General features: G+C 36.7%; 1 protein-coding gene across 2 annotated transcripts in view; it reads left to right on the top strand.

Moving 5' to 3' along the window:
- Positions 1 to 11,475, top strand: part of kdr (kinase insert domain receptor (a type III receptor tyrosine kinase)) — a 34,655-nt gene extending 23,180 nt beyond the window's left edge. For both annotated transcript variants that reach the window (XM_079639715.1, XM_079639714.1), the window contains 16 exons: positions 549 to 655; positions 1,031 to 1,163; positions 1,707 to 1,811; positions 1,900 to 2,013; positions 2,262 to 2,350; positions 2,624 to 2,792; positions 4,112 to 4,203; positions 4,322 to 4,444; positions 4,796 to 4,907; positions 5,016 to 5,115; positions 5,339 to 5,444; positions 6,361 to 6,479; positions 6,713 to 6,791; positions 8,628 to 8,713; positions 8,793 to 8,982; positions 11,097 to 11,475. In XM_079639715.1, coding sequence (XP_079495841.1) covers positions 549 to 655; positions 1,031 to 1,163; positions 1,707 to 1,811; positions 1,900 to 2,013; positions 2,262 to 2,350; positions 2,624 to 2,792; positions 4,112 to 4,203; positions 4,322 to 4,444; positions 4,796 to 4,907; positions 5,016 to 5,115; positions 5,339 to 5,444; positions 6,361 to 6,479; positions 6,713 to 6,791; positions 8,628 to 8,713; positions 8,793 to 8,982; positions 11,097 to 11,174 — 1,802 coding nt within the window. In that variant the 3' untranslated portion in view covers positions 11,175 to 11,475. The remainder of the gene's footprint in view (positions 1 to 548; positions 656 to 1,030; positions 1,164 to 1,706; positions 1,812 to 1,899; positions 2,014 to 2,261; positions 2,351 to 2,623; positions 2,793 to 4,111; positions 4,204 to 4,321; positions 4,445 to 4,795; positions 4,908 to 5,015; positions 5,116 to 5,338; positions 5,445 to 6,360; positions 6,480 to 6,712; positions 6,792 to 8,627; positions 8,714 to 8,792; positions 8,983 to 11,096) is intronic.
- The last annotated feature ends 3,135 nt before the right edge of the window (positions 11,476 to 14,610 follow it).

Below are 14,610 nucleotides of genomic sequence, written 5' to 3' on the forward strand. Positions count from 1 at the left end.
CATGATTGATTGACCAGTTGCATGTTCCAGTATAGAAAAGAACATGATACTTTTTATCTAATGTGAATCGGTTCCCACTGGTGGACTTTGGCTTCATGTTGCTGTTCGCTCTTCAGGCTTATTTTGATTGGATGTAGTATCAGGTCAGCAAACAATTCACATTCTTTGCTCCTGGAGCCATCATACACGCCCAACAGCTTACAAATATTTCCTGTAAACTAGGTTTGTCCAGGCAATTCCAGCCTTCCTTTGCTCCTAATATAAAACTAAGAAGCATTTTTCCAATTCCTTTCCAAAATAAAATATTTGTCTGGTTAAATACAAGTTTTCTAATAATTTTTTAATGTCAATTCATGTCATATAGTCAGTATTAATATTTATTAAAATATCTGTCTGTCGATGGGTCAGTCTAGTCCGTCCGTCTAAAGTTCTATCTATCGGTGTCGTTCGTTCTATTTATCATTCTATTTAGGTTGTTTTGGTTAAATCTTCTTTTTTAAATGTCATTGTGTGTCATCTTTGTTTGTGTTTTTTTATTGATCCCACAGGTGCAGAAGAAAAGATGAACGTGGAATTGATCATGCCTATTGGTGCCGTTGTCATCGCCATGTTCCTCTGGCTCCTCATCGTCTTTGTCGTCCGCAACAGGAAGCGGGTAACATTCCATCTATTTCCCTTTTCCTTGTTTTCTCTCATTTACACGCACAGGCGCTCTCTCTCCGCTCTCCTGACTGATCAGATCTGACTACCCTGACTTGGCTTACGCCATCTCTATTGTATGCTCAGCCCACATTCTGCTGCGATGCATCACGTACACCAGCCAGCCAGCCGTGGGCCCCAGTGCCCACTGTACCCCAGCCTTAATTCTGCCTCTGAGAATGATACTGGCTTCCAGGAACTCATTAGTGGGTGTCTTTATAATGAGGGCTTGATTCTAGGAGACTCAAACAGGACAGAAGTAGAGGGTCTCGTTCAGACAAGCTCTTTCTCCCCTTTTGACCTCCATCCTTCCATCTTCCCTCTCTCACAGCCTAATGATGGAGATCTGAAAACTGGCTACCTGTCAATCATTCTGGACGATGATATGCCAATGGATGAGCACTGTGAGAGACTGACCTATGACGCAATCAAGTGGGAATTCCCGCGTGATAGACTGAAGCTAGGTGAGACTTGGCTAAACCTGAGAAATAAAACAATAAAAAACAAACCCAAATAAATTAAATGAAATTGGCCAAGATCAATCCTGAATGGCTTTTCAGTAGTTTTGATTTAAAAAAACTGCAGTTAGAAATGTTCATTATTCATTACATTACCATAAAAAAGCAAGATTCATACTACTGGACCAATGTATGCAGCAGACTTCAGTGATATGTTTTTATTTATCTATATTTACAGTATCTGTATATCCATGCATTTGATTTTGAATCATCATGTATTGCATTTGTTTTAATATATAAGCAAATATATGCATTTTGTAGCATAACAGGGTGTTAAAATGTTGTTGAACAATTTATACATGTTTTTTTCTTCTTCTTTGGTATGGGGAGGGGATCATAACTTGCCTTGAATCACTATCCGATTTTAGGCTTTCAACATCTTTAAAGACCCAGTTTAACCCCTGCAAACATCTAAAATATTTGTTCAAAATTTTTACTATATATACATAGACGTAAGTGTTCACAAATGTATAATATCATATTTTTCAGGAGAGCCGCTGGGCAGAGGGGCATTTGGTCAAGTTGTGGAGGCGATCGCATATGGTATTGAGAAGGCCACCACCTGTACTACAGTAGCAGTGAAGATGCTCAAGGGTATGAGGCATCTGTTGACTGTCTTTACACTGGCTTCAAAATTCTTCCATTTAACACAACTGACTGCGGTATTCTCAATCTCCGACAGAGGGCGCTACCTCCAGCGAGTACCGCGCTCTGATGTCTGAGCTGAAGATCCTCATCCATATTGGTCACCATCTCAATGTGGTCAACCTTCTAGGAGCCTGCACTAAACAAGGGGGTGAGTTTCCATTTTAAAATCCTCAGATATTGACAGAAACGACTTCTGTAATCTTTCCTTTCCTGTGAAGTTTGTTGCAGGCTCGTTCTGTTCGGGAAGTGTGTAAATGTGTATGGGTGACAAAATGTACAGTCGTAGTAAGAAATGTGACAAAAACGCCACAAAGCGGTTGTGTATTGTTGAGAAGAACACTATGTGCCCACATTAAAGGCCTCTTCTTCCTCTCTCTCTCTCTCTTACTCCTTCAGGGCCCTTGATGGTGATTGTAGAATACTGTAAAAACGGAAACCTCTCCAGCTATTTAAAAAGCAAACGAGGAGAGTACAGTCCCTACAAGGTAAATTCCTTCATAACTTAGTGTAACTTGTAAAATCAAGCTGTGATGTGGTTTCAAAGATTACAGTTCTTCCTTTTAACAATGTCCTGGTGTCTTCTGATGTGGTCAGATTGATTCAAGAGCTTATGTAAGACATTGAGTGTGCTCGGCTTGGCCTTTAAATGTTGTTAAAGGTGTTATGAAGGGGTTGCTACTTTACCTTGACAACCTGCTACTTTACCAACTACCCTGACCGCATCGGAAAACTGATCCACACGTGTCTTGTTTCCTCAGAAGCGGATGCCACGGATGCCGTGCAGGAGGGAGGTAGAGCCGGAAGAGGATTTACATGAGGGAGATCTGGGTCTGGGAACCAGCACTCGACTGGACATCTGCACCGGCACCGCCGTGTGCACCAAGATGGGAGAACAGACCTCCACGACCCAGCTGCAGGATGAACAAGGTACAGTATATTAGTTTGTTGGATACACTGTACTGTCTTTCGGACTCTTACGTTAACGGACTCGCAGCTACTAAAGCCAAAGATGGCGCATTTAACAAAGTTATGGAAACTATATCAAATGTTTGAATTAGTATGGTCATTCAAGTGTTACCACATGAACTACCTTTTTTAGGTTACCGGTACATTACAAAACCTTTTTTATTGTACTGTATGTGACATGAAATACATTTGGGTGTGACATGCTGTACTTCCTCTATTACAGGAACGTAACGTATTTAACAGCAAAATAAAAAAAGATAAGATAGATAAACAGGCGTGAATATTTTATTATTGATGAGCTAGTTACTACGAAACATGGACATTTTTACTTTTAATTTGTCACACTGCAAATTAACAAAGAAACTAAAAATAAAATGAACTCCAAAATAAATAAACAACATAATTATTTTTTATTATTAATAAAAAAATCGAATTATTAGTTTGCCTTAAAGGGATAGTTCACTTTAAAATTAAAATTCTGTCATCATTTACTCACCCTCAAGTTGTTTCAAACCTGTATTAATTTATTTCTTCTGCTGAACACAAAGAAAGATATTTTGAAGAATGTCAGTAACCAAACAGTAGTCTGTACCCATTGACTTCCATAGTATTTTTTTTTCCTACTATGGAAGTCAATGGGTACAGACTACTGTTTGTTTACTGACATTCTTCAAAATATCTTTCTTTGTGTTCAGCAGAAGAAATAAATTAATACAGGTTTGAAACAACTTGAGGGTGAGTAAATGATGACAGAATTTTAATTTTAAAGTGAACTATCCCTTTAATGAGCTCATATTATTTAAGAAAATAGATGGAGTGTTTGTACACAAATTAATTTGTCACACTGCAAATGATAAAGATATCAAAAATAAGATTGACACCAAAATAAATAAATAAACAGCACAATTATTTATTATTACTTAGCTTTAATGAGCTCATATTATTTGAGAAAATAAATGGGACATTTGTACTTTTGTAAAATAAAAATGTCACACTGTAAATTAAGATATAAATTATAATAAAATTAACTGCAAAGAAATTAATAAGAAAAATTAGAATAATTTTAAAAACAAGATAATTATTTTATTATTAATAATAATAATTCTAACTATTAAGCAGATTCAATACGCTCATTATTTGAGAAACCGTATGGAATATTTGTACTCCCAGAATCAAGCCCTCATTTACACTGTAAAATTAAATTAAATTAATGAACACAAAAAGATGCTTACAGGACCTATGATGTATTTATATTATGTGTCATCTGCTCATGTACGTAGAGAGTTCAGACTGGGATCACCTGACAATGGAGGATATCATCAGCTATAGCTTTCAGGTGGCCAAAGGCATGGAGTTCCTAGCCTCTCGCAAGGTAAAACTGAAACACACAACCAGGACCTACTTGTGTGTGTATACAGTACATTGATCTTGAGCATTTACTATTCGTTGAAGATAATTGCTTGAGTCATACTGCTACTTTGTGTTTGTAGTGTATCCACCGGGACTTGGCGGCCAGAAACATCCTACTTTCTGAGAACAACGTGGTGAAGATATGTGACTTTGGGCTGGCCAGAGACGTCTATAAAGACCCCGATTACGTCCGTAAAGGAGATGTGAGGACTCTTAGTACACAAATAGACAACTTCATTTCATTTGTTTCTGGAAATAGACCAGGGGTTTTCAAAGACAGTGGCCCTCCCTTCTAACACAACATACACACCCTCCCCCCTTTTAATAACTCATCAACAAGCACGTCCCGCTCTTTCTCCTCATTCATCCATGTTTCTTTGCTGTTCTATCGCATTTAAGCAGTCCTGCGCTACACGGATGTATTTACATAAAGTCAGATAAACTATCGATTGACATCGTCATATCACCCAGCCCAACTCTCGGCGCGCTCCACACTTTGAAAACCCCTGAAATAGACCAACTTACACCTGAGTATTTCCTCTCTATCATCGCAGGCTCGTCTTCCTCTCAAGTGGATGGCTCCTGAAACCATTTTTGACCGCGTGTACACCACGCAGAGTGATGTTTGGTCTTTTGGCGTGCTGCTCTGGGAGATCTTCTCACTTGGTAACACAATAGTGATATTAACATGATATTATCATCACAGCGCTTACTAGACAACATATACTCTAGTTAGCTGACATGTTCTGATGGCCCATCTCCTTTGATGTGCAGGTGCGTCTCCATACCCAGGTGTGTGCATTGATGAGTCTTTCTGTAGGCGACTAAAGGAGGGAACCAGAATGAGAGCTCCAGATTACGCCACACCTGAGATGTAAATATACTTCACAGTTTTTGTATTGATGTAAAATTGAAGACCTTTGAAAATCATGTTTGACGACTGCGGTTCTAGATTTTGGTAGTTTTTGTGTAGTTCAGTCATAGTGTTTCCAACAGAAAATGGGCGCAAGTAGTACCTACAATTTTGTTTAACTCTTTTGGAGATACAGAAGTACTTTCATACTGTTTTTTTGTGAAAACATGTCAAATTCTTCCAGATACCAGACCATGCTGGACTGTTGGCTTGATCGACCTAAAGACAGGCCAACCTTTACTCAGTTAGTTGAGCATCTGGGTAATCTGCTACAGGCTAGCGCTCAACAGGTGAGACTTGACTCCAAGTGTTGTTTTTTTTGGTCTAGGTTATGTTTATAGTAATTTAAGTATTCCGTCAAAGCAAAAAAAAATATATATATATATATTTATACACAGTATATATAATCAGTATTTTTGTCTTGTTTTCCAGTAAAAATATCTAAACATCCTTAAACCATGATACATTTACATGCTAAGTGTATTCAGATAAGATTTTAATAATTTTTTTTTTTTTTTTTTATAAATTGAATTGTTATTTTCCTTACTCCATTGGTAAAGCCTTAAAAAGCCTCAACCAGTGTTATTTTAGTATTATTTATATACTATTATTGTATTTATCAATATTTTGAATTGGCTTTTATTTAATTTTTTTAGCTTTCATTTTATTTTTAGCTTAAGTAATTTTGTTTTGTACTTTTATCACTTTTTAGTGATTTTTTTATATTTAATTTGACCCTTAAATTATAACTATAATAGTTTTAGTACTTTTTTAATACCTGAACTTACACTTATTTCAGTTAGTTGCCACAGTTAGTAGCAACATTATTCATTTTTCATTTCTATATTAAATTAATTTTTTTGTGCATTTTTGCATGAATGCATTTTTATTATGATAGGACAGTAAGTAGACAGGAAGCGAAGTGGGAGAGAAAGTGGGGGACGGGATTGGGAAAAGCCCTCGAGTCGGGACTCGAACTCACGTCGCCCGAAGTGCCACGACTCTATATGTTGGCGTGTTATGTTATCATAATATCTTATGCATTTTCTCACATGTTTCAAGGATGATTAGATATTTTTACTGGAAAACAAGACAAAAATATGTTTAAGAAAGTGACTTTTCCACATAATGGAACGTGATTCCATTTTTCATGTGACCATTTGAATTTATAATTATTTGAATTATTATTTGTTGCCTGTGTTTAAGGATGGAAAGGACTACATCCCACTGACAAATGGAGAGATGGAAGAAGAATCATCTAAAAGAACACGCTACGCAGGCAGCACAGAGGCGCAGCTTCACTATGACAATGCTCCAGCTCTGGGGTTAGTTACAGGAACTATTCTGGCTGGTGTTTTTGAGCTGTTGTTGGCATCATAGACCTAAAATTAATCAGATTTAATTATATCCACTGATGCAATCATACTTATCCCTCCCAGAGTTGACTTTTGTTGTGTCCACACTACATTCAAGAACTGACATTTGAGGATATAACTTGCTTAAACTCTCCTTTGACAAACTAATGCAACAGTGGTCCCACCCATGCCTCTTCTGACAGGTTCCCACATCAGATGGACAGTGTGCCAATAAGTATGATGACTTTTGTGGACATTCCCCTGGAGCACACTGCTGTAATGGTAAATACACTCTGTGTACTAGCATCTGGTCATGATCCATAAACTTTGTTTGTAGAAAGAACAAACTTTGCTGCTACTAAAAAAATTATAATATAATATTATATAAATTATATATACAGTGCTATGCATAAGTTTAGACACCCATGCTAAAGTTGACTAAAAAGAGGAATAAAAAATCATCTTTTGGAAATTGAACTTAATGCCTTAATTTAAAAAAATAGGAAAAATCCAACCTTTAAGGACACCAATTTTCTTTGTGAATGAATAATGTATCGTAAATAAATAAATGTTCTTCCTTAAAATACAGGGTGCATAAGTTTGGACACCCCTATGTTAAACTCCCATAGAGGCAGGCAGATTTTTATTTTTAAAGGCCAGTTACTATATGGATCCAGGATACTCAGCATCCTGATAAAGTTCCCTTGGCCTCTGGAATTAAAATATCCCCACATCATCACACACTCTTCACTATACCTGGAGATTGGCATGGAGTACTTTCCATAAGATCATCTCTCAATGCAAATCAAACCAGCTGTTAGGCTAACTGAAATAAAACCATGCCAATCTCTAGGTATGGTGAAGGCTATGTGATGATGTGGGGCTATTTTAATTCCAAAGGCCAGGGGAACTTTATCAGGATGCAGAGTATCCTGGATCCATGAAGTAACTGGCCTTTAAAAATAAAAATCTGCCTGCCTCTATGGGAGTTTAACATAGGGGTGTCCAAACTTATGCACCCTGTATTTTAAGGAAGAACATTTATTTATTTACGATACATTATTCATTCACAACGAAAATTGGTGTCCTTAAAGGTTGGATTTTTCCTATTTTTTTAAATTAAGGCATTAAGTTCAATTTCCAAAAGATGATTTTTTATTCCTCTTTTTAGTCAACTTTAGCATGGGTGTCTAAACTTATGCATAGCACTGTAGAAAATGATATATATATATATATATATATATATATATAATTTTCTATATATAATTTATATAATATTATATGATATATTTTTTAATTACACACTTATCATAAAATGAATCATACACGATTTATCTTGTTTAACACGCTCATTTTTGTCATCATTTGCTATATCCAGCAAAATTAACCAAGGGTGATTCTCACAACAATTTATTTTCTGCAAGCTTTTTTCAAGGTAAATTTAGGTGACCTTAAAAAAACATAAATGTATGCACACCAAAGCACCCATGAAAAAAAAAAAAATTAACCTTAAAACTTCTATATAAACTTAATATAAAACTTCAGAACTCACAGTGTATACTATAGTATGTATATAGTGCAATAGCAAAGAGCTTGAACAGGACCAAATGAAGATAAACAAACTGCCTTGACCTGACTGCATAAACACACTACAGTTTACAAGGATCCGTTCGGAATGACTTAACACATGACAAATCAAAACATAATCCGAAATGTGTGTGTAAACAATGCACTGAATGTGTCTGTGCATAAATACGATGTGCGATCATTGCATCGAGAGCACAGATTCATGGTTTGTTTGCGCATCAATATAACAGACTCGCGCGTGCTTACTGTTTTTGTTTTGACGTCTGTATTTCACAGCGCGATGCGCGAGGGCTCGCACTCTTCAGAAACAGTCACAGAATATGACGGAGCTTGTGTTTTATATACAGTATATATAAGATAAGACGGGGTTTTTTATGTTTTAAATATGTTTATTTTGGTAAAAACATGTAGATGTTACTACATGAAACACAATATAGGTTATCTGATAAAACTTTTACAGGGTGTTCTTGCATCCCAAAACAATTTATGATGATGAAAACAGTCAATTTGTATGATCTTCCATTCCTACAGAATGGTCACATGGATTGTGGAGTGGGCTTATCACGTGAGCAGATGAAAGCTTTGGATAGGCAGGTGCAAAGACCACCCAATTTCAGGTGACAATTCATCCTAATCTCAGTCACAAATGAGGACAATTCCACAGTCATATAAACATGTTCATGCTTTTATCCACAGCCCACTACTGCGGTGCAAGAGTAAGGAGTCTTTAGCTTCTGAATCGTCCAATCAGACCAGTGGTTATCAGTCTGGTTACCACTCCGATGATGCTGAAGCCCCGATATACGCCAACGAAGAGATGATCCTGAAGAGAGACATTCGGAAGAAACCTCCACTGCCCAAGAGAAACGACAAGTTCAGTGCAGAGGTCCGTTATAGTGCACCTCCAGTTTAACATCTATAAAGCTTCAAACAGTCTTCCTTATTATGTTATTCAAAACTTTAATGTAATAGTTCAGCCAAAAATGAAAATTCAGACATCCTTTTCTCACCCTCAGAAGACTTTCTTTCTTTAGTTATTTATAACAGAATGTCCAAGCTGCACTTTTCCATAAAATGAAATGAATGGTGACCACTACATGAATAAAGTAACAACTTAAAGGGAAGGTTCACCCAAAAATGACAATTCTGTCATTAATTACTCAACCTCATGTTGTTCCAAACCCAAAAAGACTTCCGTTCATCTTCGGCACATAAAGATCTTACTCAGAAAGACAGTCCACGCAACTAACACTTTGACGCTTTAAAAAATTCACAAAGAGATCGTAAAACTAATCTGTATGAATCAAGTTTAGTCCAAATGTTCTGAAGAGACACGATCATTTTATGATGAACAGATTTAACTTAGGTTTTTATTCACTTACAAACATCTTCTTGTTCCCATGAACGAAAGCCAGGTTTTTTTTTATTTATTTATTTATTTCACCTTTATTTAACCAGGTTAATCGGTTGAGAACAAGTTCTCATTTGCAACCGCGACCTGGCCAAGATAAGGCAGAAGGTGCAAGGCAACAAAGTTACACACAGCATACAAACATTCAAATACACAATCATACATATAGAAGACATTTAAAATTAATAAGAAGTTAAAAGTAGATTGTTTAAAAATGTAAAGTGGCAGTGCGAGAGGAATATCAATAGAATAATAGTATAATCCAGACTTAATAGTAATGTGCAAATAGTTTTAGTTGAATTCAATTGAATATGTGCAAAATACGTTGAGGCTTTGTTGACTGTGCTAAAACATTAACAAGCAAAGAGCGTCAACATGTACAATGATCTGTCAGTAAGTTGGAGAGTAGTGTTTTAAAAGTAGTGACAGGAACAAGGGATTCGAGTTTGAGAGACTTTTGTAAAGTGTTCCAATCATTTGCAGCTGAAAATTTGAAAGAAAAACGGCCAAATGAGGTGCGAGTTTTTGTAGCAACTAAAGAAATATATCTACTCGAACGCAAGTTAAGTGTAGGTACAGATATGGTTATTAAAGTGCTTAGATAAGATGGTGTTTTACCTAGTAAGGACTTGTAGATTAACTGGAGCCAATGATTTAGGCGTCTGGTGTGTAACGAAGGCCATCCAACTATTGAGTAAAGAGTGCAGTGGTGGGTGTTGTATGGGGCTTTAGTAACAAAACGAATGGCACTGTGATAAACAACATCCAATTTCTTGAGTAGAGAATTGGATGCAGTTCTATAGACAACATCACTGAAGTCAAGTATTGGGATGACGGTCATTTTCACAAGGGCCTGTTTTGCAGAGATAGTAAATGAGGCTCTATTTCGAAATAAAAAGCCGATCCTGGACTTGATCTTAGACTGGTGAACTGGTGGAGACTGGTGGTTTGGGTGAACTAACCCTTTCAAATTCAATTGGTTCCTCACATAAAACAATCGAATGGCTTCAGAAGATAATACGAGAGTCAAGCATTTTTATGATGCTTTTAAGATGTTTTTGTTCATTTCACTTTCGTAGTCTGGTAGAATGCAACTTTTTTTTTTTTTTTTTTTTTTTTTGGAAAAACAAAATGAAGGCGAGTAAATGATGACTCCTTTATTATTTTATTTTTGGTGAACAATCCTTTCATTCTGATGCGACAGAGCAGCCAATTTCCTACCTAAAATGAGTAGCAACCTTTTCATCCCCCCCTCCCATATTAGGCATTTCCTGCCATTACTCATAATGACTCTGGTTTGGCAAACCACATGACTGCATGATCCAAAAACAACAAACCGTTTAATTGGCCCTCGGGCTTCAGTTGAGGTGCACCGTTATCGCTTCTTTGGTAATTGTATGCCTAAAAGAACCACTGACGTTGTTAACGGTTTCTTTTATCATACTCGCTATAATGAAATAAATGTAATATATTGTGTTGGAACAGACTGTTTTGAAGCAGATAAGATGTATGATTTAGGTTTATTCTTCTAAATGCCAGGGTAGTTTGGCGAGCGAGAAAGTCTTAGCAATACAATCATGTTTACACAGACCGCATGCGGAGCAAGAGTGGTCTCTCAGTGTGTTCCCGAGCAGAGGCATGCCCTCTTCCTACCGCACAGGAAATAGCAACTGGAATGTTAGACAATCGAGTGTGTGAATGTTTTCCATTTTTTGTCTTCATCTTTTGCATTGTCTTAAAACGAATCGTGACCAGACTTGTTCTCCCCCAAGTAACAAACAGTCTGTCTAATTTTTTTTTTTTTTCATCTTTGTTTCTTGGTTGGCCTTTAGATTGTACAGTTTATAATGAGGGCCGCCTTTGTATTTGTAAGAAAAATGTCAGTATTTTGCCATTATGATTGCTATTTAGTTACACGTCCATTAATGTTATTAGTTTTTGTTTTTTTAATAAACACTCTTGCCAGTTAAAATCAACATTTATGTGTGCTTCGATGTTTTGTGACCCCTCTCTTCCTCTATCTGTTTCTCAGCGACCCTGACGAGACAATGCATTCATATCACCATTTATTTTCCATGCTATTTGTGTGTCTGAGAGAATGGGACAATGCATGCTAGCCTGTCAACTGGACTTACTTTTTTCCACATGCGTGTGCAGTTTGGCTTTCATGCATTTTTATTTTTGTGTATGTGTGGGTGTGAACAATCGGGCCCGAGGAAACAATGCTCACGCAGCCTTGGGTGTTTTCCTAGGAGTGATGGTTTCAAAATGGCTGCCCAGAATAGCATGCACAAGGCCATCAAAGCATAGTGAGCTCTGCGCTCTGGGTCTGACTTTTCATCCAGTTATTGTTTGTGCTTTTTATTGTATTAATGAAAAACTAGGTCAGTTGGATTAATGTGCCTCTCACATTGAGGAAACAAACGGATGAATACAAGTGAAAATGCTTCTTTAAAAGATCAAATTCTAATATTTGGTTGTGAAATGTTTCATGTAAAAAAAAAAACATGAATTTGAACTTCATAACGATGATGTTTTCCAGCATGATTTGAGATTATTTAAAAGAGCATCTTGAACTTCAGTGAAATCAAGAACACAGTATTACTGTGTGTACAAAGAATCACATGATCAATTATCACAAATGTGAGTTGTAACCTAGGAATAGTACATAATATTTATAATTTCTATTTCAATATATTTAATTCCACAAACAACATATTTAATGTTTAAGACCACAGTGTACATTTTGTCATTAGAATTATCTAGATGCTCAATGTCCCTAAAACATGTCTCTGTGTGAAGTTTATATCTGGTGTTTGTGTAACTGGATTGGAGATTGTAACCCTGCTCTGATTCCCACTGTGTGAGGAAGCTGTGCTTACATTAACTGGTGCCTGCAACTCCTGAGAACCTCAACATCAAAGGACTAACTACAATCCCGCTGCCAAACACTGGCACACTCAAGTAGGCTACATGTGATTTTACAGTGGTTGCCCCGAACCATGGGCACACACACACACACGCACACACACACACACACACACACAGGGTTTTCATGTTTTATGGGGACTTTCTGTATAGACAATTATTTTTATACTGTTCAAACTGTATATTCTGTCTCCTTACACTAACCCTGCCTCGAAACCTATGCCCATCACAGAAAACTTTCTGGATTTTTACATTTTCAAAAAACATCACTTACCGGTGCTCTGATTTATAAGCGGTTTTCCCCATGGGGACCAAAAATGGGACAATAATTTTAGATATTCCCATCTTTGTGGGATAATTTTTCCCCACTACGTAGAGTATACCAGTACCTATAATTTCAATATGGATGTTTGCTCTTTTAAGTAATATGGCATTTTTAAACCTAGTCTGTATTTGAGATCTAGTGAGAATAGTTGAATATGATAAAAAATTTACATTATCTTTCATGATAAAAATGTATTCCTTAGCTGCAGGAACCCAATCTCATTTCCTTGGGAATGGGGGGGATTTGGAAATGTCCTGCAATGATCTGCCATGCCAGGAAATATATTTAAACACACTCACACGAAAATGTTGAGAGCTCTGAAAATGGGCCCCAAAGTAATACACTATAATAAAAAAATGAAAAGTGTATTTGATGGAGATTAATTAAGAGGAATGACTGTCTAGAAATAGCACACTATGTTGTATCCTGCATTATTCTCATTTCTTTGAGTTTTGAAATACACCATAAATATAAAGCAAAACAAACTGAACCACCTCCTTAATATTTGTGAACCATATGATCAACTAACATGGTCTTATTTTTCATAATATATTCACCAGCACTTTAGCTTGGAGCAAAAAAATCAATGCACCCAAGTTCTGAAAAAAGGAGGAAAACGAAGTTCTGCCGCCACCTGGTGGCACTCACCATTGGGTGAGTGAAGCTGGGTGACGACAGGTCCAGGAGCAGTCCTGTCGAAACTGTACAAATACATTTAAATAAATAGCCTAAATAAATAAATAAAATAATTTATCTACTAAACATTTTAATATGAAATATGATGTAAATAAATATGATTAACATATGGCAACACACTACACTAGCCACGCCCTTACTTTTCTAACTTAGCCTTATCAGTGATTAGAGTTGCCAAATCCTCTTATAACACGCGACTTATTCTGCTTTTTTTCCAGTAAGTCTTGTTATACATTGATTGACACGGTCTGCATAAAGCTAACAGGTTAAGTAAAGTAGCCTATATAGCGAAAGAGTTAATTTCTCCGGAGAACCAACAATGCGGACACTGCGCTTCCTGAGGTAGGCAGGCCTAACGTAAAATGTAATGTGATAATGTTTACAAGCTGTTTTATTGATGTCTTTCCTCCGTTGAAACACTTATTGAGCGATTACATGAGATACATTTCAGTAATGAATCTTTCAAAATATCTTCAGATGTTCATTCGTTTAAAGTAACACCAGGTTACTTTTCACTTTTAAGCTCTCGGGGTCCCCCTAGAGTTGGGAAACAGTATTGTCCTCTACTACTGTCGTAAACCCTGTCATACATGCACGTGCATTTGTTGACAACCATGATAGCCCTGAACACTGTAGGAGTTCACATGCAGGTGTTCTGCTTGCGTCGCGTGTGAAATGTCTTCATCCAGGTACAGTGGCATATATTTCAGCATGTCATGATATGAATATAATTTCATGGGTTTTATTTTTTTTCAAACGACAAATGATCGCGATGCTCACGTTTACAAGTCAGCGTCATTATAGTAGCCTATTGGTTACCGTTTTACTGAATCTATATGATACTTCAATGCAATGTGTGGAGTGGTAGATAATAACCATATATCGTCAATATTATAATATCAAGAAGCTACTATAGATGAATCTGCAAATTTTACAAATCGATTTGCATTATCTTGAGGCAAGACAAATAAACAAATATCACATACATGTTAGGTATCCTAAAATATGATTTTGTACATCTTATATATTTACTTGCAAGAATGTAGCCCCTACCAAACGTGTTCACGCCCTTTAGACATAGGCTTTCATTTGATATTTGAAAGTCCGCATCGGTCGGGCATAGGGTTGCCACCTTTGATTTGTGAAAAACCGGG

Source organism: Phoxinus phoxinus, assembly GCF_949152265.1.
Source record: "Phoxinus phoxinus genome assembly, chromosome: 16".
In the NCBI taxonomy this organism is placed as follows: domain Eukaryota; kingdom Metazoa; phylum Chordata; class Actinopteri; order Cypriniformes; family Leuciscidae; genus Phoxinus; species Phoxinus phoxinus.